We start from the raw sequence: 26,256 nt of genomic DNA on the forward strand, positions 1-26,256 counted from the left end.
AGAAATCTGTGATACTGTGAATACTCAAAGTTTGCTTTTTGGTTGATTGTTAATGTAAGCCATTGTGGTGATGTTCTGTAAAATGGTCTAGACAATTTTTTTTTCCCAAAAGTAAAAAATAAACAACTTCAGTCTTCTGATTAAACAGATAACTCACAGAAAACAGGAGATTGTATGTGATTAATTACATTCCTAGTGATCACTGGTGGTGTAAATGCACTGGAGACCATGCTGTGCTTCCAGCAGGCACCTCATGAAATTTCAGGCAGTAAATACTCTGCCTTCCTGATTGCTGTCAGTAGATTTACGTTCCTGCAAAGAAATGATCAATTTCTGTTTGTCATTAGAGATGTGTAGAATCTGACGATCAAGAAGAATTTTGGAAATGAATAATGCTTCTGTTTTCAGGTTCTACTTTAAATAGAAATGAGGTAACAGTTGTCAGTAAACATATAGCCAGAGATAGGGAGTCAGAAAAGAATTATCAGGATTCTGAAAAACCCCTGCAATCAAAGGTAGAAGATACACTGAAAAATTTGAAAGGACCTACACCTGTCTTTTCCTAAATGTAGACAAATAGTAAGTTGTGATAATTTAAATTTTATTATATTCTTTGAAACAAACAAATAACATCGAGGGAGAAGAAATGAAAGAAAGGGTACTTTGGTTTGGAAAATACTTTTCACTTATCTTTTAAATGACAAAAGAAATTAAAATTGTTTCCAGCTTTTCTTATGTTTTTGCTCACTCTGTATGGAACAGGATGACACCGCCAGTGAAGACAAGCTGTACTTCGGCTTGAATGAATACAGCAAATCCCTCCAATGGGGAGTCACAAGTCCACTTCTGAGATGTGATGAAACCTTTGAAAAAATGGTCAACACGCTTTTAGAAAGGTAAATAGGATTCTGCTTAATTGGGATCTTAAGGGTACAGATATATTTATGAGCCCTGTCTCAGGCAGATGAAGACACGATGACATTTGATGTTGATCTCGGGAACTGTAAAGTATGTGCAATTTTTATTTTGTAACAAATTTTGTACTGTTGAAGAAGCAGGGGATGTACTTCATTTACTTATGGAAAGATTAGGCCCAAGCAGTGGAAGTCCAAGCTCGTCTGTGCTGCTCCTGCCTTTTGGCTCAGTCCTTACTAAGCTAAGAAGGTACCAGAAATTAAATACCTCACTGCTTCTGGTGTCTCTCTGCTGAGACTGCCAGCAAATTTGTCAGTGGTGGCCCAGGAGAGTGATGTCATTTCAAAAACTTCAATTTTATTCTTTCATTAGCTGGCTGTGCTTTTGGTTCGTACAGCTGAGAGGCTGAAAGTGGCTTGTAAGTACCCTGTAGCTGCCTGAACAAGCTCATTTCATAGCACATCTCCAGGATAGAATTAAACACTCACATTATAGAAACACAAGCAATGACATGGTTTCCAGCAACGTGGAGTTAATCTGTTCTGCATACCAGCAGGATGGATCCGTTATAACTGCTCAGGCTATAGTTCTCATGTTGCCATATTTAACAGAACAGGATTGTTCTGTCTTCTGTACTGTTTTTTGCTATTTTATGTAGGTCAGCATAATTGAAAATGTATCTGTATTTGCTAAGTAAAATGCAAGATCAAATTATCAACACGAATCATTAAATAAATCCATATTATCTACAAATACGTAATTAATAAATGTGATAAATATTAGTAAGGTCAATTAATTTCAATAGGTCAGTTCTTTAAGTTTCTTGTAGTCTTTCTGAGCAAGTCCAATGGAAGAGACAGTGGCCTCTATTGCTCTCTTTCTGTTCTTAAGATGCGGATTGGGAAAGGGATGAAGGAGGTTTAGTACATATGCAAATATTGCCCTAATATTGAGGTTAGGATCAGACTAGAAAGTTTTGTCTCAGAGCCAGCAATCCCTATTGATAAGTCTAACTTTCTGGGGAAGAGAGTGGGAAATGGGAAATCATGAAGTACTTCTTCCAGAAACCACTTGAAGCAGTGATGGTCCTCTGAGTTCATAGAAAAAGAAAACTTCTGGACAGCAAAATGTATTAGCCCCTGCTCTTGGACTGAAGCAGATCTGAGATGATCCATATCTCCATTAAGTTAAAGATCTTTAGTTGAAATTTTGTCCCAAATAAGGATAACAGAAGTTTATTATTCCTTTTACTTGAGAGCAGGACTTTGTGCTTAATTTTCCACATTTGGAGAATGTTTAATTAAAACACAGTTGGGTTTTGAGCAAAATTTTGGTCTGTGAAAATTAAAGGCTTCATTCTTCAACCACTACAGGAAAAAATGGGTACTTCTTTACTGCACAGCCCTGTTTTTTGGCTAATTTTCAGACACTACTGTGATTTTGCACGCGCTAACGCAGAACTGTTGTCTCCCGAAAGGTATCCCCGGCTGCACAGCATGGTGATTCGCTGCTACCTTCTCATCCAGCAGTACTCCCAGGCTCTGATGGCTCTCACGACCATGGCCTCGCTGAGAGATCACAGCACGCCTGAAACGCTCAGCATAATGGATGACCTTATCACTTCTCCCGGAAAGGATAAGAACGGCTGCGGCCACATGCTCGTCATTAGGGTGCCGTCTGTGCAGCTGGCCATGCTGGCCAAGGAGAGGTTACAAGAAGTAAGAGACAAGCTAGGTCTGCAGTACCGCTTTGAGATCCTCCTTGGGAATCCTGCTTCAGAGCTTACAGTTGCGAAACACTTTGTGACACGGTTGAAGGTTAGCAGAAACTACGTATTTCTTTGTACGATCGTTGTAGTCATCTCACTGCTGTACGTATTTCGTGTGTGTTCCCACATGTTTTAAACTTAATTATTTTATAGGAAAAGAGTCCATGATCTTTATCTTTTCCAAGGAAGTATACGGTACTTCTGATGAGCATTAATGATTTAGGAACTCAGAAAAAAATTGAATTGTTTCTGGTCCCTGAAGTCAAACACCGGATGTTATCTTGCTTGTTAAAATTGAATAACAGCATGAGTCAGATTCCTCTTTGAACCTCTGAAAGCAGAGCTCGGATCTCCCTAGACAAACTAATTATTTCCATCAGTTTATCTCTCTAGTGTATCTAACTGTCTGCTCTGTCTTACCATCTTCTGCTCTTCTGGCAACTGGTAAAATACTCTGTTTGTTGTAGACTTATTTTCTCAAACCGCTGCGTGTTGAAAGCCTTTTCTGCACAGCATATATGCACCGAGCTAATTGCATGGATTTATAAGAGGCTGGTACAATGAGCCACATCCACTTCCTGTATTAACCGTGCTACATTAAAAAAAACTTTGGTTGCCTTTCGTACCAGCCTGAATGTAGTTCAGGTTATCTGTCGTGATCCCTGCTTTACATCTCACACAGAGATTCATTTTCAGTTTCATTGTGAGTTACAGTGTGTTTAAAAGCACACACAAAATGAAGGAATTTTGTGAACCTTTCTTAAAGAGCTTCTCTACAACCAAAACCAGGTAAAATGTCCTTTAAAGTAGCCACCCCTTCTGTTTCTCAAACCCTGTCTGCTGCAGGAGAGGGAATCACAAAATGGCTTGGGTTGGAAGGGAACTTAAAGACCACACAGTCCCAACCCCCTGCCATGGGCAGGGACACCTCCCACCAGACCAGGCTGCCCAAAGCCCCATCCAGCCTGGCCTTGAGCACCTCCAGGGATGGGGCATCCACAGCTTCTCTGGGCAGCCTGTGCCAGGGCCTCACCACCCTCACAGTGAAGAATTTCCTCCTGATGCCAAATCTAAATCTCCCCTCTTTTATTTTAAGCCCTTTGTCCTATTACTACACTGATAGAAAGTCCCTCCCCAGCTTCCCTGTAGGCCCCCTTTAGGTACTGGAAGGCTGTTATAAGGCCTCCCCAGAGCCTTCTCTACTTTAGGCTGAACAACCCCAACTCCCTCAGCCTGTCCTCACAGGAGAGGTGCTCCAGCCCTCTGATCATCCTGGTGGCCCTTCTCTGGGCTCAATCCAACAGGTCCATGTCCTTATGCTGGGGGCCCCGGAGTTGAATGCAGTGCTCCAGGTGGGGTCTCATGAGAGCAGAGCAGAGGGGGAGAATCACCTCCTTCAACCTGCTGGCCACGCTTCTTTTGATGCGGCCCAGGATAGGGTTGGCTTTCTGGGCTGCAAGTACGCATTCCTGGCTCTTATCGAGCTTCTCAAAACCAGCACCCCCAGGTCCTTCTCCTCAGGGCTGCTCTCCATCCATTCTCTGCCCAGCCCATATATATGCCTGGGATTGCCCCAGCCCAGGTGCAGGACCTTGCACTTGGCCTTGTTGAACCTCACAAAGTTCACACAGCCCCACCTCTCAAGCCTGTCCAGCTCCCTCTGGATGACAGCCCTGCCCTCCAGCCTGTTAGCTGCACCGCACAGCTTGGTGTCATCAGTACACTTGCTGAGGGTGCCCTCAATAACACTGTCATGTCACCAACAAAGATGTTGGATAATGCCAGTCCTGATACCAACCCCTGAGGATCACCACTCGTTACTGGTCTCCACCTGGGAGAGAAATAGTGAAGGAGAAAACAAGATGTGAGATAGCTCTGTGCTGCTGGTGGTTTGTTGTTGTTGTTTTGGGCTAGGCTTTAGTTCTAACCTCGAATCGTTCTGGGTTGTGAGTCCTATGAGGGTTTCTTTATGGCACTTTAACCTTGTGGTTGCAGCCCATACACATTGTTGGGACAGCTTGTGAGGCTTTCAGTGCAGATCAGGATTGAGTGTAAGAGGCTGATGTAGGTGAATATCCATGTAGTGTGAATAGATGTGTGAATATCCATTGATCTGAATAGAGGACTTTGATCAGATAGGGAATGGAAAAAAATCCTAAATGTAATTCCCCACAATGTAAAATGCTTTTTTGAAGTAAATAATGCTGTAGGATTCTGGACTTGTTTCTTTCCTTGTAGGTGACTAGAAAGAAACAACAACAACAACAAAAAAAACCACTTAACTCTGAAAGATGCCTATAAAGAGAGGGAGGAGAGGAATTTAGTTGTCCAAATATAAGCCTGCGGTGCCTTTTTAGGTGGGTTATCCCACCTGTCCTTTTTAGGTGGGTGCTCCAGAAGGATGAAGGGCACCTGTGAGTACTGTGCGGGGCTGCCAACCCTGCCAGTGTGGTGCCCGGGATAACACGGGCTGTCTGAAGTGGTGTGGGGACAGGTTTGTGCAACTGATTCCCATTACAAAATTCATCAGCCAGGTTCCTGTTGAGTCCGGTTCATTGCAGACGATTTCGATTTGGTCTCCTTGCAGCTTGGCTTTTCTCCCGATGTTAGGAGGCGTACTGGTGCTGGGGGACTAGAGGCAGGGGGGGGTCTGGCTGCTGGCTGCTTCCACGGTGAGTGCCCTGGAGAGGAGGGGAGAGCGGCACCAGGCAGCCGAGCGCTTGCTGGAGAGGTTGTCTTGAAGTGCTGGCCCCGCCGATACCTGCGGTGGGTTGCAGGGGGGTGAGACTTCGTCTCGACCTTCTTCAGGAGCCAGAAGGGAAAGCTTATAGCTTCTGGTAGCCCCCATTGGAAGGGTTGATTTGAGTTCCCCTCTTCCTAAGAGCGAGTTACCAGTGCGTGTGGTGCCGCAGCAGGGCTGGGAGGGCCGGCAGCAGTCTGTGAGGTGCTGGTAGTTGAACCGTGTCCCCCTCCACCAGAGGAGCCCTCTGGCACGCCACACGGGTCAGTCCTTGCCATCTGGGAGCCAGGCTCCAAGGGGGGAGAAACAGCTAGAGGTAAGGAATGAAAGAAGAGATGGAAAATAATTTAAATAACTATTTTTTTTGACCAGCCATGTTGTCATGGCAATAGAGGTCACCTTTTAAGTGTAATAAGTCAATTTGGGAGCCATTCAGAAGTGGGGAGCCTGGAGGGCTGCAGCTCTCTGCCCCTCCTGAATAAAGTGGACAAAAAATACATCTTCTGTATGCGGGGTTCCAGCTCAAAGCTCCAGGCACTCAGGCTTCTTTTCTGTTCTTTAGGCTAGAAGAAAGAAAAATCAGTTTTGAATCTGCCTTCTCCCATTTCATTTTGTAGCCGTGCACTTTCTCACAATCTTCCAGCATTGGGAAGGAGGGCTAACGCGCAGCCAGGCTAACCCTGCTGAAAAGCCAGAAAATCTCTCTCTGCTGCTGAGGCTGTTTAACTGAGCCAGCAGAGGTGGTTAGGTAGTTGGAGAAATATTTTTTTTCTACGAACATGTTACGAGGAAGATGCAGAAATCAGCAGGGGAAAAAAAATCACGGCTGGAGAAAGAAAATTAGAGCCATAGCAGAGACGGGGAATACTGTTCCAAATCATGCTCTTCCTAAGCTAAGAAAAAATTAGTCATAGCTTATTTCAGTGGAAATTTTCAGAAGGTAAAATGGCATGCTGAGTCACTGATCTGCTATTGAGTCCTCTTTTTCAATCCCCTTCATCTGCCTGAGAAAATGACTCATAAAACACGGCCTTTCTGGGGAGGAGGAAGGGTAAGGAAAGAACAGGTTGAGCATACAGGTTGAGAGCAGAAGAGCCGAGAGGGAATTTAAGACAGCGTTCTTCCTTTAGGTTATGTTTTCCACACAGTTTGCATGAGTCGGGTTGCTCTGTAATTTGTTTGTCTGTGATGAATCTTTATGGATATCTATCGGTACATAGATAAATATTCTTCATGGGCACTTGGAGTGTCTGGGCTTGCCATCTGTATGACCTGGCAAAACAGACTCCGTGCCTCAGCTAGGTCTGAATTTTCTTCCAAATTGGTATTGTCCATTATTAAAAAGAAAGAAGAAGGATCTTCTTCCAGCAGAATGAATGCTGTAGCTCGAATACCTGCGGATTCTGAAACAATTATGGCTTATTTTCCTTGTCTGGAGAGGCCTCGATGTCTCTGTTCGACATGGACGTGTGAAATCTATAGGTTATGTGTAAAGAGACTGCTGATCTCTGATGATGTCTGCTGACGATCTCTGCCTTGACTAGTCGCTGACTGAAGAGGCTATGTTGTCAGTTTTACCAGGCAGTACTCACAGTGTATTGACAAGAATGGCAGGGTATGAACCTGCATTTTCCCATTTCAGCTTTGTAATTCCAGTGTTTGGAGAGGCAGACTGGCTTCTTTCCTTTCCAAGTGATGGTCTCTGAGTCTTTCAGCTTTGCTTCCTTTTCACGGTTGCTGTAGGGTGCTCACGCTTCTCTTGATTGAATGCTGATATTGTTGCTCAAGAGAGAGCAGTGTTTGAGGAGGCTCCATCCAAAACAGAGGACCCTGATGAACTCAGCCATGTTCACCAAGCTCTGCTGAACCAAGGGCAGCCCTGTATACAAAGAAAAGTCAGGAACTGAAAACAAACAAACAAAACAACAGGTGATTGCTTAGAAGGTTTCATTTAGATGTGACTTGGATATTCTCTGTTCACAGGCTTGGAGGGGAAATGAGCAGGATGACTGGATTCCTCGCACCTATCAGGATTTGGAAGGTCTGCCTTGCATCGTTATTCTAACTGGCAAGGATCCTCTGGGAGAAACTTTCCCCAGGTGCTGTTACTGCTCTTGCAATATGTTTGTTTTCTAATATGTTTTGATAAGTTTTTTTGTGGGGGAGGTTACGTGGTTTGATACCAACTGTTCATTTTTTATCACAAAGAAGCGCATTTTAGAAGACTTCAGGAACAGTTTAAAATTTTGGAAAGTGTGGCTTGTGAAAAGTAAAGCTCCTGCACTCTGTGGGTCAGCAAACGTCTGTGCAAAGCACCAAGGAGCACAGCTTATGTGCTGCGTGTTTTAAAATTATGTGATATTTAATGGCTAGTAGAACTGTTCGTGAATATTTAATAAGCAGTTAAAGATAGGGAGTGTTGTTCAGGGTCGGGGAAAACAAACCATCCTTTTTTCTTGGCTTGGCTTTTGCAGGTCATTGAAGTACTGCGACCTTCGGCTAATTGACTCGAGCTACTTAACTCGGACTGCATTAGAGCAAGAAGTAGGCCTGGCATGCTGCTACGTCTCGAAGGAGGCGATTCGAGGGCCCATTGTAGCTCTTGACCTGAGTGAGAAGGAGCACGAGAAGGCTAATGGTAGCGAGAATGACTCTGATGAGCTGCTGATAGACTTGGACAGACCGCAGAGTAATAGCAGCGCTGTCACCGGAACCTCAGGTCAGTTGTCTGCTGCTGCTGCTCTAAAGAGTAAGTCTTCGGCTATCTGTCACTGGAAATTGAATGTAAATATTGAGATGCTTCATCAAACGGGAACAGCTTGTACCCTGCTGCAGGCTGAGCAGTGAAATATTATGTGCAGATCCTTGCCATGGTGAGCAATTTCCCTGTCTACAGCTAAAAGGGAGCAGTGTTGCAGTGGGAGGATGGGTCCTTTATTATTAGTTTTTTAAACTTGTATTTCACATTTGCTGATAGTTTCGTCTGGTGGATCCTGAAAAGATCTTAAAAATCAGAGTAGAAATTAACAGGATTAATGTTAGGAATAGCAAAATGCTGTGTAACTGGGGGGGTAGCTGTGGGTAGAAGTGGATGTTTGCCTCCTGGCCAAGACCAGCAGAGTGGCTGGGTCTCACTCTACTTCTTCAGCCCTCAGTGGAGAATCCTCTCCCATCAGGCCTTTCCTTCCTTGCGTTTGCCTGGCACTTCCAGGTCCTTCCCTTTGTTTCCCTATGAATTCGAGGTATTAAGGCAGCTGAATCGAGCCTTTGCCAGGCACCAGATCTTACCATGCATTTAAAGCTGCCTGGTATGGTGGAGGGAGCACAGCCCACTTCACTCGAAGGTTGCAGTGAAATGCTCTCCACTGAAAGGAGGGCCAGATTGATCTATGTGTACAGCGGTGTGTTATACTTCAGTTTCAGAGGGTTGTACCATGAAATTCGAAATCCCAGATGGGAAATGATAGTTAACATACTGAGATTAGCAGTCATTTGGGATTGGGATACTTGTGTTCGGACCCTGAACCCTAGCAGAATGGCTGTTGCCTCTCCAGCAAGAGGGACAGATGGATTTATTTTTTAACTGTTGAAACACCAGCCTAAGCCTTTCCCAGCTGTACTCATGAACAGAAGTACTTGTAGGTTAAGCTTGTGCTCTAGATCAAATGGGTTCATGATTTTTTTGCATTTTTCTTATATCAGCCAGTATCTGTTCACTGCCTGCTCTTTGTTTTGCCAGGCTCCCTGGCTGACAATGGTGTGAGCTCCTCGAGTGCTGCGGACAAGTCCCAGAAGCAAGCACCATCGCTCAGCTTTCAGACTGTGGCGCACAGCTCGGTCGATGAGGGGGCTTACACTGCTTTCACAGCTGGAGAGACCCTGAAACAAGAGTGCGACTCCCTGGGTAACCAGATGGCAAGCAGCACCACTTCGAAACTGTCGTCGCTGTCTTCGGTCTCCCAGACGTTTCGGTGGCCTGGCCACTCAGCCAAAGACAGCAAGGCCCTGCGTGCTGCGCTGCCACGCATCGTCATCCTGTCGAAAGCTGCGTACTGCCTCCTGAGCTCGCAGAAAAGTGGGAATTTGCCTTCCTCCTCTTCCCTCCTGCCTCACGCCGACGTGTCTTGGCTGAGCTCTCTCAGGCCCCTGCTTCACAAGGACATGAGCAGCGAGGAGCAGTCGCTCTACTACCGGCAGTGGACGACAGCCCGACAGCACCACGCGGACTTCAGCAATCAGGGTGAGGCGTCCGGCTCAAGGAGCTTTCACCCCAGGCGGCTGCTTTTGACAGGACCACCACAAGTAAGAGCACAGTTCCTTCCTCTTGCCTTACTAGCAGGGTGAGAGGACAGGCGATGAGGACTGCTACAGCTGCAGATGGAGATGTACTTGAGAGGCCCCATGAAACTCGTACACAGCAATGCGTTTTGAGATCAAAAATTGGTAAAAATTTAAGGTTAAGCATGAAGCTGGAAGCGGTAAGGAGAGGAGGGGTAATCTGTATGTGTCATGGTTTTTTAAGCCTGTATTACATACTCGTGGATGGCACTGGGCATAAAATTGCCATGAGCATGGCAGTGGGTGAACAGTTTATCAGTGGTGATCTCCCTGCATAAAAAATGTGATACAGGCTCTGCTCTGGGCCAGATTTTCCTCACAGATAATTTTGTGATACCATTCAGCAAAATGGGGAATACTGAGTCTTGTTATGCCTTGCAGGCAGGACTAGAATGGCAAAATAACAGGGGTAGGCCCAAATGCATTTACCTGAAATGTATCCTTCCTGTGCATTAGTCTGACTTGGGATTCAGACTCCTTTTCATCTCTGGTTCAGGTGGGAAAGACTGGCTCGTATCTGCAGTTCCTGAGGATCCTCTTTCGCATGCTGATCAGGTTGCTGGAAGTAGATGTGTACGATGAAGAAGAAATAAATGCCAGTGAGTATTTAGAAGTAATTTTTAACATGCGTTATTAAGTGATTCTCTTACATATTAATAAGCAGTGACAATTTTTTTAGACTTACAAAATGACTTCATAACTGACACCTGCCACTTGTCCTGTCCGTTACTGTGCAGCTACACTTGTTGTAGGTACCTGCATATATATAAAAACAGATGAATAAAAATGTAAATTTTACATGGGTCTTAACTAAGAACTTTTAAGTGTATTTTGGATTGGTCTTACTTATATGCCACTAAAATGAAAGTGAACACAAAACTGTATATGGGAAACATCTGCTTGCTAGTTTTTAACATGCCTGCTTGCTAGTTTTTAAGCTGTGGCTGCTTTTAAACAGACAAAACAGATTGAAAACACTACTTTTCTGGCTGAAACATCAATATTACTATTTATGTTTAATTACCAGTTAGATACCAATTATTTATTTACGTTTAATTACCAGTTATAGATACCAATTTTTAGTAAGACTGTCTTCTGTAACCAGTTTACAGATCTTGTGCTGAAGAAAAAGGCTGGGGGGAGGGACACCTCTCTGAATTTGTGCTCGTTTGTCAGATCTCACAGATCCATTAACTGCTGTGGCAGGACTTGGCCTTGAGAAGCACAAACCCTTTTAAAAGTGATTCCTCTTAGGGTGTTCTCTACATAACTCTGTGGTTGTAGTGAAGTTAACTCTGTGATGCATAAATTTCATGACCAGACATCCAGAAAATGCAGTTGTTTTCAGACCTTTGAAAAGATTAATTTGCATTTCTGCTCAGAAAGTGCTATCAAATTTTTGAAAAATGTGTTCCCCTTAGATTTGGAGCTCTGGGGATTGTTATTACCTCATTATTTGAACTAAAGTTCCCCAAAAACTTAGGATGAAATCACAAAGTAAGAACAATTCTGTGTCATGCAGTCTGGTCTGTTGTGATCACAGCAGCTGTGTCACACCCCTTTCAGGAATGCATGAAGCTGCGTCAGAAGAGCAGATTGGGTTTACTTGGGGTTTTTGGTTGTGGGATTTTTGCTCCCACAGCTTCTACTGAAATGCTTTTCCAGAACCCTAATGCTCTGATGATTGAAAATATTTTTTTATTCCCCAACCCAAAGATATTCCTGCCCCTATTATAAACATTTTGGGGGAGAAGGAAAACAGTATTATTTTAAATTAAAATGCTTTTACTCTTCTTTGATGTTTGCTTCTGTGATGTAGTCATGCAGCAATCGTCTTCCCTCTCAGCTTTCATCTAGGTAGCCTGCGCCAGCTTGCAGGATCCTCACAAATGACAGGCTCATTATTCTTCTCATCGGTTTCGTACCTCTTGTCTGTGCATCTATTTTCAATTTATTCTTTTGGTACATGGCTGACCAGAGCTGTGTGTGAGACCATGCGGGGTGTTTAACCAGCCCAGTGTGCAACAGCTTGTGTATTTCCCTGCCTCCACTGAAAACCCCGCGGCTGATGAAACCAGTGATTGCACTTGTCTTTTCCATCTTCCCATTTCACTGACGCTGATCCTTAGCGTGTACTTGCGGGTGCCTCTGCAACTCCGTCAGTTCCAACTGAGGGACTCCCAGCCTACTGCAGAAATGCTTGTTATTAGTCCTTGACGGTACATATGACTCATATTTTTTCTGTTGAATGTCATCCAGTGACTGTTGCTACAGTTTTTGAAGGCATTGAATTCTTTCTGGATGCTCTTCTGTTCCTCCTCTGTATTGGCAATGACTCTTAGATTTGTGTCACCAGCAAACTTGAGGCAAGGGTTGTTGTTGTTGTGTTGGTTTTTTTTTTGAGACAGTGACATTAGGGAAAGTATTAAAAAGTATGTCCCTCTGCTGATCTTTGTGAACTTTGCTGGTAATATCCATCTGCCTTAATGCTTATGATGTTACATGCTGCCATCTTCTGTTTAATCACCTTTGCAGACCATTCATTGTCTCCATTTTCTTCCAATGTATTAATAATTTGTCATATAGCATCATATCAAATACTTTACTTGGTAAAAGGTAAGATGTGTGGCGTTTCTTTTGTTTAAAGAAATAGATACGTTATATCTGTGTAATGAAAGTAACATGGGGTTTCTTTGGTCAACCCGTGCTGAGTTTTATTGCATTTTTTCATTTATTTCAACATCTTTATTTCCTTCATCCTCCCCAAGTTTTGAAAAACACCAAGGCCAAAATAATGGACTGAGAGTTTCATAGATCTCTGAAATGGTGATAACATCTGCATTATTCTTGCACGGAAATCAGGCTTGCACCTGATTTCACACACCTGTTTTTTCAGGAAAGTGGCATGGAGATTATTCTTTCTCATTGTTTTCAGTGTGCATCAAGCGTTTAGAGATTTGTTTCCATCTCAGCTTATAGTGAAGCATTTGCTGTAGCCCAGAAAAAATTTGTTTTCGTGCACTTTTCTGAGGTATGCCTCAGCTTGACATTTTGCAAAGCTTTTTATTTTAATCTTGCAGTTGATGACATGTGAGTCAAAACTTTATTTGCTGATGGGCTGTTTCCATTCCTCTTGGACTTTGTTCATACTTAGTGTCCTTTTTGCCTCTGAACACCTCCTGGTGTTCCTGTATTGCTTGGTGTGGTGGTTACCGATTGTTTGGCAACCGGGATTCCAAGAAATCCAAGTCTCATTCACAGGCAAGTCCCTGGTGTCCTCAGTCTAGTGGGCTTACTGAGCCAGCTCTCTGAGGATTTGTCTGTGTGAACACATTAATAAGCCTCACTTCACCGGTGGTACATGTTAATTCGAGCGGTGCCAGTGAGGTAACAGCCTCTGCACTGCAGCTGGCTCGCACCCCTGTGGGTCAGTCTGGGTAGGGTGAGCGTGTCCTTGTGTGTAGACCCAGCATTCGTTTCGTCTGAGTTTGCCTTTCTGAAATCAGCAACCTCAGCTCCCTACTTTTGTGTGTTTTTCCCTCTGATTTTAAACTGAATCAACTCGTATTCAAGCTTCAGTCCCAGCTCCAGTTTGTCATCTTTGGCCAGTGTTTTCTCATGTTCACGTTGCTTACACTTGATTCTCTACCTTAGACTTACCTCTGTTGGATGAAGCAAAAGTGTTCCAGCTGATCCTTGCTCGTCGCATCCCACTCTCAAGAATGTGTTTTTACTGCCTTTACCATATACTCAGCTGCTGGTTCATAAGTTTATGCACCCTCTTTCTCCTTGCTTTCATCCTTCTGACTTTGGATGCTTCTGCTTCTTGTTTGCCCAGTTCTCTCCTTTCTGTGTACTAAAAAGGGATCCATAGAGGGACTGAGAAGACGTGCCTGTATCTTCTGCACAGACAGAAATGTTCATTTGAGCATTTTATGTATAAATGTAACATAATTCAGAGTGAATTATGCCTCAGCAACTTGATGAAGAGCAGAGCAGAAAGATATCCATGAGGCTGCTTCACCCCACAGTTTCCAAGGAATTGCCATTTCTTTTAAATATCTTCATATTGACTATAATCTGAATTTTGGTAATATTCATAGAAAGGTTTGAGCTGGAAGGGACCTTAAAGATCATCTATTTCCAACCTCCTTGCTACGGGCAGGGATATAACGCTTATGATGTTCAAAGATGTCTTTCTTGCGTGTATTTGTGCACCTGTGTGAATTCTTGTGCAATTGTAAATCAGCAAACGTCACATAAACACCATTTAGTGGGTATCTGATACTGCTTACCTAAAGTGTGTTGTTGCAGATCATACAGAAAACGGCGAAATTACTCAGTCTAGCAATGACCACTGGCCAGATATCGAGATCTTCAGTAAAATGTCTTTTGACCTGAGCGTACATGACCCCAAGTACAGAACTATAAGTCCAGTGTACACAGAACAACTGTCAAGAGTGAAACAAGGTAAGCCAAAGGAGAATTTTCTAGGAATACTTTCCTACAAAAACGATTTTTCTATTGGTTTGACTAGACACATGAGCTTAAAAAAGCCTTTTATCTCCTAACGATGTGGAACAAAACAATTTGTCCTTTACAATTGTTACCAGGCTCAGTCTCTGGTTTCTATCACTCATAAAATTTCTTTTACAGAAACAAGCAAAGAAACAAAATCGGAGGAACCTAAGAAAAGAGAGACCGTGTCCATGATGTTGACAAAATACGCAGCTTACAACACGTTCCATCACTGCGAGCAGTGCCATCAGTACATGGACATTAACCCTGCTGCACAGGTTAGTGCCAAGGCCCAACGGTAAAATGCATCCTTGATTTTTCTGTGGTCTCTCCAGGCATACCGCTCTGGCCTCAGGACTCATGCTTTCACCTTCCCTGAGATGGAACTGTTTAATTTCTTCCATTCTCAGGGGAGATATTGAGCTACAGACCCTGGAGCATCAACTGTGTCTGCTGCGTTCTGCATGAGCAGTTCTCTTCTCCAGCTGCCTCTGACAAAGGGTGAATATTGTCACTAGTTGTCTCAAGCCAAAGCATTATTCAGCCTGCCCAGAGGGTCCACAGTGTCTCATGGCAGAGGACTGTAAAATTGAGAGAGAAGCTTGTCTTACCTAAATGCCAGCCATCCACACACCTCTGATGGGAGACTGGAAGGCCTACTTCTTCCTCCCTTTGTATGTAGTTGTGCGTGCTTCTTAACAGTAGCTTACAAGTCACGGGACGAGAAGCATCATTTTTAGCTGTTTTGTAATCCTTTTGATCTTTTGATCTCCAAAATAAACAGCTATGCTCACGGGAGGCTGGCAGGTAAGATTTTTTCCTGGTTAATAGCTCAGACATTATTAACCACCAGCAATGGTTTACTTGGAGGTTTCTTATCTCAGTTCATTCTTTTCTTGCTTACTAATCTTTCCCAACAGCTTGTTACTAACCTAGCACGCTGACCTGGAAATGTACAGTGTCAGTTATTGCACAGCAGCCCCAGCAAATCTGTTTGAAACCTCATGCTTCGTTCAGTATGTTGACACAAGCAAATCCTCCCAAGGGACATCTTTGTTCCCTTTACACATCTTTGTGCATCTGGTCAAACACAATGACTATAACAAATCTGAATATCCACCTGTACGTCTGAGTTGTGTATATAGAGTTATGAGAGTTAAACTCAGAGAAATTAGATATCCAAAGGGGAGTCACTGGATAGCGAGCATTATGGAGGGGAAGAGATACTTAAATCCTCTAGCAGAACCTAAATAAAACCCTTTTCATTCTTCATCTCTACTTAGGCTAATTATTTCGGTTGTTTAGTAAAGATTATAGAGGGGTGACTGCTAAGAGTAAATGATTTGACCTTGAGGTAAGACACATGCCTCTCGAGGATGAAGTCTTACCAGATATGTAGGCGCTTTGTGTACATGTACATGGCTCAGTGAAGCACTGTGCAAACTCAAGCTCACCCAAATACTTCATAGCCTTGTTAATGGGGTGGTCTGCCTTGGTTACGTAGCTCCTTACAAGAGTACTGTCACAGGAAAAATACCACACTAACGCGGCCACGCTGCTGCTGTCTGCGAATGGCAGTGCGCTCTGCTGTGGAGGCAGACCCCTGTGTTACACATCTTTGAATCTTTTGGAAAAATTTGTTTGGACAGTTTCTTTCCATGTGTGTGTATTTCATTTCTGCTTGTAAATACCGATAAATAATTTCCAGCTCAAATAGACTTCAGAAGAGCCCAGATGGGCCAAAGATCATTACTGGTACAGGAAGCTGGTTGTTTTAATAGCGAGGCAAGTTACATGCCTAAACAATGTAGCTTATGGTAGAGGAAATGAGAATATAATAAAGTTAACTTCAGTTACTGAAAGAAAATGTTGTGGATGTTCTTTCGTGGTGGCTGCCAGTATTGTGACTGCAAGAGCAGGTTGCCAAATGCTCCTTTTGGTTTACCTGCTTGCAAATCCTCCTCCTGCTTCTTTTTGTTTTATACAGGTATCTGACTCCACCCTGCATGCTTTCACATTTTCATCCTCGATGCTAGGAGAAGAGGTTCAACTGCATTTTATAATCCCCAAGTCCAAAGAGAACCATTTTGTCTTCAGCAAGCAAGGAAAACATCTAGAAAGCATGCGTCTCCCACTCGTTTCTGACAAGGTGTGTGTGCTGCTCTCATCCATCTGCCGGCTGCATATGCTGAGTGCAGTCAGCTTGACATACATTTGCAAATCAGTGGTGGTTGGCAGGTTTATTTTTTCCTTTTTTTTTTTTTCTTCTTATTTTATTTTAGTCATTTGCATAATTCTTACCTAACTCTCCCTAGAACTGGAGTTTTTGAAGAGAATCATCCCTGTTGGTATTCCTAGTATCCCAGTCCTGGCATGTTGCAATGATCAATAACGTTCAAGACCAGAATAAACAATAAATAAAAATCCGTGTCAGGAATAACCTGCTTTTTATGTAATGTTGGCAAAATATCTCCTGTTCTAGCAGAATTTGAATGCGGTCAAGAGTCCGATCTTCACTCCATCAAGTGGACGTCACGAACACGGCCTCTTGAACCTCTACCATGCCATGGAAGGCATCAGCCACCTTCACCTCCTCGTAGTCAAGGAGTACGAAATGCCGCTGTACCGCAAATACTGGCCCAACCACATCATGCTCGTCCTGCCTGGCATGTTCAACAATGCTGGCGTTGGTAAGAGACACCGTCAGTGCTGTGGAAATATCAGTGTCCATGCTGGACAGTACGGAAAAAAGCTTCGCAGTGCTGTGATAATAGCAGCAATCCGTGTGCAGAATGTGATGGTTTAAAAGAAACGCTGCGAGGGACGTAGGGTGGATATTTGTAGTGATCGCTGCCTTCTCAATTTAAAATCTGATGGGTTTTCGGCCGTATTTGGTCATTTTACTCAGCCCCACTGCGTGAATGTTCATTCTAGACATTTTACACATTTTTCTTTTTTTGTTAGCTGAAGCTAAATATTAACTGCAGCTGAACACTGGGGACTTGAACTTTGGATTTCATTTTTCTGGAGTTTCAGAGTTCTCCTGCAAGAAGTTTTAAATAGCTTCAGTTTTTGGATCTCAGACACTTTTTGATTCAAGTTAGTTATTCTTTTAATGCCCACTAAATCATTTTCTGTAGTCTCTTAAAAAGTCTGCTTTTCTTCCTATCTTGCCTTCTAGATTGCAGTCACACTGAAAAGGGGACGTTTTGATTTCTTTTTAAACTAAGATGTTCTGAGCACTAAGTTCATAAAAGGGTAACGATTGCAGTTCGTTGCGTAGCCTTTCTTTGAGAAGAGAGAGTGAAGAAGTCAAACCAAGATCTCTCTCTGTCTCCTTTACGGTGTTTTCTCAGGTGCTGCCAGGTTTCTGATTAAGGAGCTGTCCTACCACAATCTAGAGCTGGAACGAAACCGCTTGGAGGAGCTGGGGGTCAAACGCCAGTGCGTGTGGCCTTTCATTGTGGTCATGGATGACTCCTGCGTGTTGTGGAACATGCACAGCATCCACGAACAGTCCAGGTAAGTCACCACCCAGCACTGGGCTCCCCGTGCCGATCCAGCACGGACGGCAGTACTGCCTCAGTCAGCACCCGCACCTGCAGCTTAGGCTCATCTGTAGCATCCGACAGCAAGTGAAAGACCAGACAGCTGGAAAAGTAGGGCAGCTGGAATTGCTGGGAGTGTACTCAAAATACTGCTGAGAGCAGCTTTTGGCAGTGACTTTGTTGTAGTAACACCAGGCAGGCTGTCCAAAAGGCCTCACAGCGGTCATTATCTACTCAATTGCTAGCTAAATAGTCCAGGAACGGCACACTTGGACATCAGATACCTTCCCTAAAGTGCAAAAAACACATCCTTTTCCTTGCTGCCATCTGCCCCTCACTCCGAGCAGTGGGAAGGCTGTAGGTTTGTCCCGCTTACCACCAACATCCAACCTAATGGTGTTACAAGCTTCCACCCGGCTCTGCCCTTACATCCGTGTCCCACAGCGAGCATCATCAGCAAACCTCTGCTTGTGCACGTGTGCCGAAAGCCACTCTTGGCTTTCAGTGACTATTTGGAGTGATTTCTCAGTATTTCACTTCCCTGGTTTGTTTTGATTCAATTTATGTTTACCAATGAAAGGTTTGTTTTGGAAACTCCTGCTTTTTAGAAGGCTTTAAGCTGTTGCTCTCAGTGCTCATGCTGTTCATTACGGAAAAAATAGCCTTCCAGAAATGGTGCATGAGGTGATTCCTTTTCCTTTTCTAAATTGCTGCAGAAGACCTGATTCTGCTGAAGAGCCCGTTTTCTTAAGATGAGTAAATTGAGGGGATATGATTAATTAGCTGTTGTTTAAAGTCTGTGTTTATTTACATATTTTACAGCATGGAGAATAAACAGTAGTGATTGTTAATGGAATTTCTTGAACCTATTTACATTCCATTAGCTATACATATATATATATATATATATTCACACACAGAAGCACTTATATATAGCGTATGTTCTATATACGTAATCAGCCACGTTTGTGTGTTGCACGTGATACCATTTTGCAGCCAGTCCCTGGAGCCTGGGGGTACCAGTAAGAACGTCTCTTTGAAGAGTGTTCTCCAGCACATCGAAGCCACCCCCAAAATCGTTCACTATGCAATACTGGGCGTTCAGAAGTGGAACAGCAAGCTGAGTGCCAGGAGAACGAAGGCTCCGTTCTCCAGGTGCCACGTGCGTGACTTCATACTGCTCAACATAGACCTGACCCAGAACGTGCAATATGACCTGAACAGGTAGGCAATACGTGCTGGTGGCACAACGGGTTGGCGCGACGAGAAGCTTGTCGCTGTATTTCTAAATGCTTTTGAGACAAATCAGAAGGTCTGGGCTAAGGTACACAATCACAGCACAGTGGCGCGTGCTGCGCCAAAAGAGCTGCCGGAGGGAGACTGTGAGGCAAGGCAAGGGAGGGCTGCAGAGGACTGAAAAGGCAGGGATCAAAGAAGAAAAGCTTCAGGAGAAAAAAAAAATAACGAGGAGACCAATAATAGCGGGAAGAGGCCAAAATGACAGCAGTCACGGGAAGCGTGTGGAGCTTCCGGAGTGCCTTTGTAAGAGGCAGGAGCCTGTTGTGTGACTGAGAGCAAGAGTGTAGGCAGTGGCTGAGCACTGCTATGCCACGTGCTATGAGGAGGGATTCCTGGCATTTCCTCTGCTCAGCTCTCCTCCCCGTTGCCACCTGGTTTGGAAATTAAAACAGATGAACAGTTAACTTTCCGCTATAAACTTCCTTTTTTCCCCTTCTCCTTCTAACGCCATCCTAAAGCATTTGCAATAAAGCACTGTTGTCATGGGGCTTTACCTCTAATTCTCATTGCAGACATTGCATTGGCAAAATCCAATTCCCCGTCCCCCTGCTCTCGGCCAAGTGAATTTAGAGTAACCCTCTCTCTAGTCCTGGGGCATCTCCTGCTGCTGTTTTCAGGGATCCCTGTATGTGAGCAAGGAACTGCGGCTAGTCAGTGCAAGCCGGGGTCTGGCATGGCTTGCAAAGCTCTTGATTTCATGTTCTCTGCATGGCTGAATCATGAGATGGGAGTCAGCCCACGGACAGGAGCATCACATCTGAAGTAATGCAGGGTTAAGCGTTAGGTCTCTGCTGCTTTGTCTCCCGTAGCCAAATATTTGTCCAAGCCCATTTCTCCGCTCAGAAATGGAGGCTGGACACTGCAGAGCTCTAAAATATGGGAAAAAAATAAATAAAAAAGAGAAGGGAAAAAAAGGGAGGGGAGAAGTGCTCGGTGCCAGTACATGACGAGGATGAGAGGCATGGCCAAACTTGCTACAGGGAAGAAACCTGCAGACATGCTGAGAAGTGAAGATTTGTTTTGTCTTTAGATTACCAGAAATCGCTTCCCTACACCAGGAACACGCTGAGGAAATGGTTCTTAAAAGCTATGTAGAGAATTTGTACAGGAACCATATCGGATTGTCTCCAGAAATCACTGCTAGGCCAGTTCTGATGCATTTTAGCCAAGGGTATGTGAAAGGTGGCTTACTCCCAGCAGCAGCACAGCTAGTTTAGTCATCTTGTGTTTGATGTCCAGGTATTTCTGTGAAGATGTAGATTTTAATCTGAGGACCAACAGTAGTGGCCTGCTCATCTGTCGCTTCAACAACTTCAGTGTCATGAAGAAACATATTCAGGTCGGAGGACAAAAGGACTTCGTCGTTAAGCCAAAAATCATGGTGAGTGTGTGCGCTCCATCCTACATTAAGGGTAAAATCAGGACCTGTTTAACTTAGAAAGAATGAATTTTTTTAGCCCTTTAGGTTTATTTAGTGCTTATTTGAAATCTGACATTCATATTCTGTGGTAGGGCTGCCACCTAAATAGAAAATACTAAATACATTGGTAATTATAGATTATTAACAACAATTTCTGTGCTGTAAAAATGTGTCAAAATCAAGTGGGGATTTCTCATTCTTTCCCCCAGCTGTCTCTCGCTTCCTGCCATGGCGATCCCTTCCCTAACTCCTGCAGAGATGTGCTTAGGGGGGCTAAAAGGGGCTCTCCTTGGTTTTGTTGCAGGTTTCGGACAGCCTGGCACCAATAATGCCTCTTCAGTACGTCTGTGCCCCAGACAGTGAGCATACCTTGCTGGCGGCCCCATCGCAGTTCCTCCTGGAGAAGTTCCTTCAACACGCGACGTACAAACTCTTCCCAAAGGCCGTTCACAACTTCAAGAACCCGGTGCTGGCCATTGACTGCTACCTGAACATCGGACTCGAGGTACGAAATACACAGGGGTAACGGGGACTGGTAAACGCCAACCTTTACTGCCACATCATTTTTTAGGTTGAAAAACCTTTTGTGAACCCTCAGCATCAAGGGTAGCGTTTGAAGATGATGTAGAACAGGGAGGCTCCGGTGTTTGAGCTGAAGGACCAACTCCGCTGGGGGGCTGGCAGTAAAACCTCCTCGCTGGGTGGTACGGGCAGACCACAGATTTGTGATGGATTGATGGGATTTACAAAGGAATGGGGCACGTCCATCTGAAATAGTATTTCGTATGGAGCAAAAATCCTGAAGTGATGCCATGACAAAACTGGGTGTGCTCCATAGCTGTCTGTACAACTACCCACAGAACTTTTCAGATCATTGTCACGCCCATGTTTACAGCTTTTTATTGTCTGTGCTTGCTTTGTCCTTGCAACAAACTTGTTCTGGCTGAGAGTTTCTGATCTGACCCTTTTCTGATGGCTCGCTTCAGTGATGGACAAAGCTCATTCTTTGTAATGCTTCTCTCCAATTACATGCTCTTCTTTTTGTGAACCTGGGTTTCTAGGGAAACTTTTTTTTTTTGCAAGTATGTCTGTAGATAGGCAGATGTAATAATTTTTGAACCCTTTGGTCGGTTTGAGCAGGGTCTGAAGCAGGGGGAAAGCCTAATACGAGTTTTGTTCTGGCCTGTTTCATGGAGGTCAGCGGCAAGGCAGAGGAGAAACCCTTCAGTACAGAAAGTGTCACGGCACTGAACCGCAGGAGGGCCCCAGTGCTGGCAACCACTTAGCTGGGGACTGCGGTCAGCAAAAGATGCGTGCCTGCACAAAGGAGATGGAGCTTCGCTAGTTTCAATGCCTGGGGAATTGGTTACCGGGCTTAACAAATGTATCCTCGTTAGAACAACCTGAACAGCCTTACAGTTGCTGTAAGCAGGTAATTCACAGAGCAGCAGGAAAGCAAACTGAATTAATGCAGGGGGCCGAAATGACGTATTTCACACTTTGTGACCAAATCTGAATTTAGTCTAGAAGTTTGTCCAGCGTGTTATTTCCTGGGAAAAGTCTGCTCAGTGCTGCTTTGGGTTCCCATTGTATCTTCACTAGCACGTTTACTCATCTGTTATCACAAGTTCGTCCCCCATTCCGCTCAGAGCCCTGCTCAGGCATTCGCTAACGGAGACGGGCTGGCTTTCTTTTCCCCTTCTGTTCCAGGTGGCTATATGCTATGTTAGCTCCCGCCCGCACTCAGTCAACGTCAACTGTGAAGGGGTGTTCTTCAGCGGACTCCTGCTCTATCTCTGTGACTCTTTTGTGGGTGCAGACCTCCTCAAGCGGTTCAGGTTTCTGAAAGGTAATCACCTTGCTCTGCTGCACATCCATGTTGCCTTGCTTGCCTGTGAAGTGGCAGCACAGAGGAAAAGGGAACGGTTAGAAGAACAAACAGGTTCATTAAACAGCTCCATTTTCAGTTGCTGCTGCCATCGTTTTCAAAAGAAGCAGATGGGTTGTTTATTTTTGGAGCGTAAAATGCTGCCCCTTTAGTAGCAAGTGCAGGCAATTGAACCTTAGCTAAGCTTTGATAAATCACGTTCATTACATTATTTTAAAGTGACATCAAACAGAGACAGGAGCACAAAAACAAGGAATATGGAAATCGTTCAGTGAGTTACAGACTCTGCAAGTTGAGAGTTCAGAGAGTAGATGTTACTTACTGATGAAGATGAGAAATTCTACTCCAGTCATTTATACAATGGCAATAAATACTCAGTCCTGCAGGACGGGCAGCTCTTAGCTGGAAGATGGTGGGGTCTACCCCCGCCACAGCCTCATAAATCTTGCCAAAATTGTTACTCATCACTTTGTCTTAGTGGTAACACACAGTGAATTGCCATACACATTTAGTAAAGCTAAAACACGTTGGAAAGCTCTGGTGCGTTTGTGGTGTGTCTGAGCCACGTCCCTCTTGTGCTGAGGCTGCTGCACGTGCTGGGGTGCAGCAGGGTGGTGGAGCCGCTGATACTGATTATATCAGTAATGATTTAAGGATCTTGGATCCAAGTTCATGGTCTCTGCTACGGTTGATACTAACGCCTTGTACTTTAATACGCAGGGCAATGAATCGAGAAAAAAGAGTTGTTATTGTACTGAAGATCTAATGTGCTTTTCACTTGAAGGTGCCACGCTGTGTGTCATATGTCAAGACAGAAGCTCACTACGGCAGACGATAGTCCGCTTGGAGCTGGAGGACGAGTGGCAGTTCCGACTTCGGGATGAGTTTCAAACTGCTAACAGCAGCGATGACAAGCCACTCTATTTTCTTACCGGACGCCATATATAAGCTTCGATAAGACACCGATAACAAAGAAAAAAAAAAAAAGAACTTTTTTTTTAAAAGAAAAAAGTACAATCACTGTGGAGCAAAGTGCAACCAATATTTATCTAGACTTCTCTAAAGGATTCCCCAAAATTCTAAAGTAGGCTTTATTCCTAGGTATAAAATTATCACGGCAGTTACGATTTCAAGGCTCGCTCGCGGATTCACGTTATTCTCTCATCAGTCACAACCGCTAATCACACAGCCAGCCAAGGCGTAGGCTCTAGGAAGAGGACGTGATTTGGTCGATGAAGAATTCTCTTTATTTTCAGCTGAGCTAGGGGAAGAGGCTGCTTTTAGCAGCTGCTAGCTTGAATGTGTTACAAGAAACTCAACGCAGCATATTGGATTTATTGAAGATATGTGGAGGAGCGCCCACTGTTTCTCTTCAGCTCTGTACTTCGGTACGGTAATACTCAGGGGTTTGAAACTACAATGTAACGTAGGTATTTGTATTAAAAGGAATAGTCTTGTTCTCTGTGCAGTGTTAGTTGAAGATTTGTAATTGTGTATGTATTGAAACTGTCTTTGGCAAAATTTCCACAGGTGGTCAAAGTTTACTACTTAAACCTGAACAAATCAGCAAACGCGTGGCAGGCACTGTGCACACAGGTGCTCCCGGCAGCGCTACTGCACCCCCCCCAGGTACCTCCTCGGCTCCAGGGCAAGGCAGAAGGCTCACATGGGAGCGGGCTTCTTGCGGAGGTGCTCCCTTCTCTTAGAAGTCCCGAGTAACTTGCCAGCAGAAGGCCTTCCATCTCTTACGCTGTAGAGTTTTGAACAGCTGCGGCCCATCCTCTGCACGTGGAAATGAGTTCTGCTGCATCTGCTGCCGTTGGGGGGGGCAGTTTGCTCCGTGTCATTTTCACGCAGCGCCAACTGGCTGCAGATGAGGTCTGTCAGTTCATGGCAATGTATTGGAAAAAGGTGCCAGGAGGGCGTCAGTGCCTGAGCTGGATTAGGGAGAGAAAAGAAGAGTCCAAATGAATGACAACAGCTTCGGGGGAAAGCAGGGGGGAAGTCCCGGGCAGCTGGGGCTGCTCAGGAGAGATTCTGTCCAGAAGCAACCACCACCTAACACCGCCAGCCCTTCGTTTGACTAACCTCTGTGCATAGTGGTTGTAGCGACAGGCATGGCGTGGGCTACTGAACAGGACTCAGTTACCTGCAAGCCGTTTCAGAAAGAAGGCGGCGCAGTACAATTTGGTTGTCAGGGTTGAAGCATACCGGTACGCTGTTTTTCTCATGCAGTTAACATTGGTTACCCAACTGGTGTTTCCATATGTTTCCAAAAAAAATAGTTCCTGCACATCATAGCCCCTTTATTAAAAAGCAAAGCACAGCATGTATTTAAAAGAGGTTCGGCTATGTTCATTTAATCCCCCAAAGCAATGAAATGAACGTATCTTTCTTTATACTTGACCTGCAACTCATTGGAGAAGGACCTGCCAAAGCTGCATTTTTTTTTTTAAACAAATAGTGTTAATTGAGCAACTTCTTTATCTGGTGAAAAGATGTTTACAGATTAAAAAAAAACAAAACATAATATATTAGACTGAGGCTAAAGGAAAATGGTTTGCATATATCTGTGTTAATGTAGCTTAACTGATGCTGTACATTTAGCAAATTCCAAGTGACGAACCCAGTTCTGTACATTCATTTTTTAATTTTCCTTCAGCCACAACCTGCCTTATATCTTTTAACACGTGGAAGATGTAGAGACATAAAAGATTCAAGAACCATCTTTTGGTACACACCTGACTGCATTCCAGTGTTTCTGGTTTTGCCAGTAGGGCTGGAAGGACACCCCGATTCGCAGTGATGTGAAAGTTTGAGGTACTGAGCGGTCAGGAATAGGTTCCCTTTCGTTTGTGATGTTTGCACTAAGTTCTTAGAAGTCCAGGTGCTGAGACTACTACGGCGAGTTAGCCCTCTGGTGCAGCAGTGCAGAATTGTCCTGAAGGCTGAGCGTTAGATCAGAATGTCGGCGTATTTGCCTTCCTTTACCAAGGAACAGTAAACCAGTTTCCTTAACTCTCTGCCATGCAGAAGCAAGGAGCTTTGCAATGGAAAAGAGGATACTAATAAGTTCAAACCTTGTAGGCCTGGCCAGTTGAAAACTTTTAACTCGTTGCCTGTGAATTCCTGGAAAGGATACCATTATTTGACATCTGGGTTATCGCTATTCCATTTTCGGTTTAAGCCTCACCATCAAGGCCATTCCTATGAATGTATTAAATTGGCCAGCATTATATTTTACCTGTAGATCTTATTGTCTATTCACAGGTTAAATTTGAATGTAAACTAAGATTTAAAGAATCATATTCAAATGCTTTTTGCTTAACTTATGTAATTGCTTTTTGTGACTTTTGGAGGAGGGTTCAAAATGTTGCTTTCCTAGTGTAAAGTTTTCTTAACCAAAAACTTGGTGAATTTAGCTTCACTAGTCAGTCTACCTCATGTTATTGTTTATGAACTGAAACTGTCTGAAGTTGTGGCTATGGTATGTTTATAATGTGCTTTCATTAAATTTGAATATATTAAGTTACCATTTAAGACTGCCTCTATTTTAACTGTTTGCACCAGACAGTTGTTTTTTTTTAAATGTCTTAAAACATAGTGCTTACACCTGAGAAACTCACAGCGCAGTGCTACACTGAACGCTACTTGATGTTACAAAAAGGTTAGTTCAGCGTAGTGCCAGTACTACAGATTTTTCAGGCCGGGTACTTGTGATCTGAGAGCAGCTTTGTGTCAGACGTACAGCAGGTAGGAGGTACACAAGCTGTGAGTACCAACCTCGTCACCTTTAGGCTTTCTGTGAACCAGTTTTCTGAC

General features: G+C 44.1%; 1 protein-coding gene across 19 annotated transcripts in view; it reads left to right on the plus strand.

The window, feature by feature from the left end:
* GREB1L (GREB1 like retinoic acid receptor coactivator) overlaps positions 1 to 25,970 on the plus strand; it is a 139,364-nt gene extending 113,394 nt beyond the window's left edge. For 16 of the 19 annotated variants that reach the window (XM_080578017.1, XM_080578011.1, XM_080578007.1 and 13 more), the window contains 16 exons: positions 763 to 896; positions 2,393 to 2,732; positions 7,407 to 7,522; positions 7,898 to 8,142; positions 9,163 to 9,725; positions 10,258 to 10,360; positions 14,076 to 14,231; positions 14,418 to 14,557; positions 16,267 to 16,428; positions 16,762 to 16,969; positions 17,636 to 17,801; positions 18,824 to 19,051; positions 20,366 to 20,507; positions 20,851 to 21,051; positions 22,257 to 22,395; positions 23,219 to 25,970. In XM_080578017.1, coding sequence (XP_080434143.1) covers positions 763 to 896; positions 2,393 to 2,732; positions 7,407 to 7,522; positions 7,898 to 8,142; positions 9,163 to 9,725; positions 10,258 to 10,360; positions 14,076 to 14,231; positions 14,418 to 14,557; positions 16,267 to 16,428; positions 16,762 to 16,969; positions 17,636 to 17,801; positions 18,824 to 19,051; positions 20,366 to 20,507; positions 20,851 to 21,051; positions 22,257 to 22,395; positions 23,219 to 23,382 — 3,207 coding nt within the window. In that variant the 3' untranslated portion in view covers positions 23,383 to 25,970. The remainder of the gene's footprint in view (positions 1 to 762; positions 897 to 2,392; positions 2,733 to 7,406; positions 7,523 to 7,897; positions 8,143 to 9,162; positions 9,726 to 10,257; positions 10,361 to 14,075; positions 14,232 to 14,417; positions 14,558 to 16,266; positions 16,429 to 16,761; positions 16,970 to 17,635; positions 17,802 to 18,823; positions 19,052 to 20,365; positions 20,508 to 20,850; positions 21,052 to 22,256; positions 22,396 to 23,218) is intronic. The other 3 variants (XM_080578008.1, XM_080578012.1, XM_080578014.1) reach the window with 1 other exon arrangement.
* Positions 25,971 to 26,256: the final 286 nt, after the last annotated feature.

This window comes from Anser brachyrhynchus, assembly GCF_964034855.1.
Source record: "Anser brachyrhynchus genome assembly, chromosome: 2".
Taxonomy (NCBI): Eukaryota; Metazoa; Chordata; class Aves; order Anseriformes; family Anatidae; genus Anser; species Anser brachyrhynchus.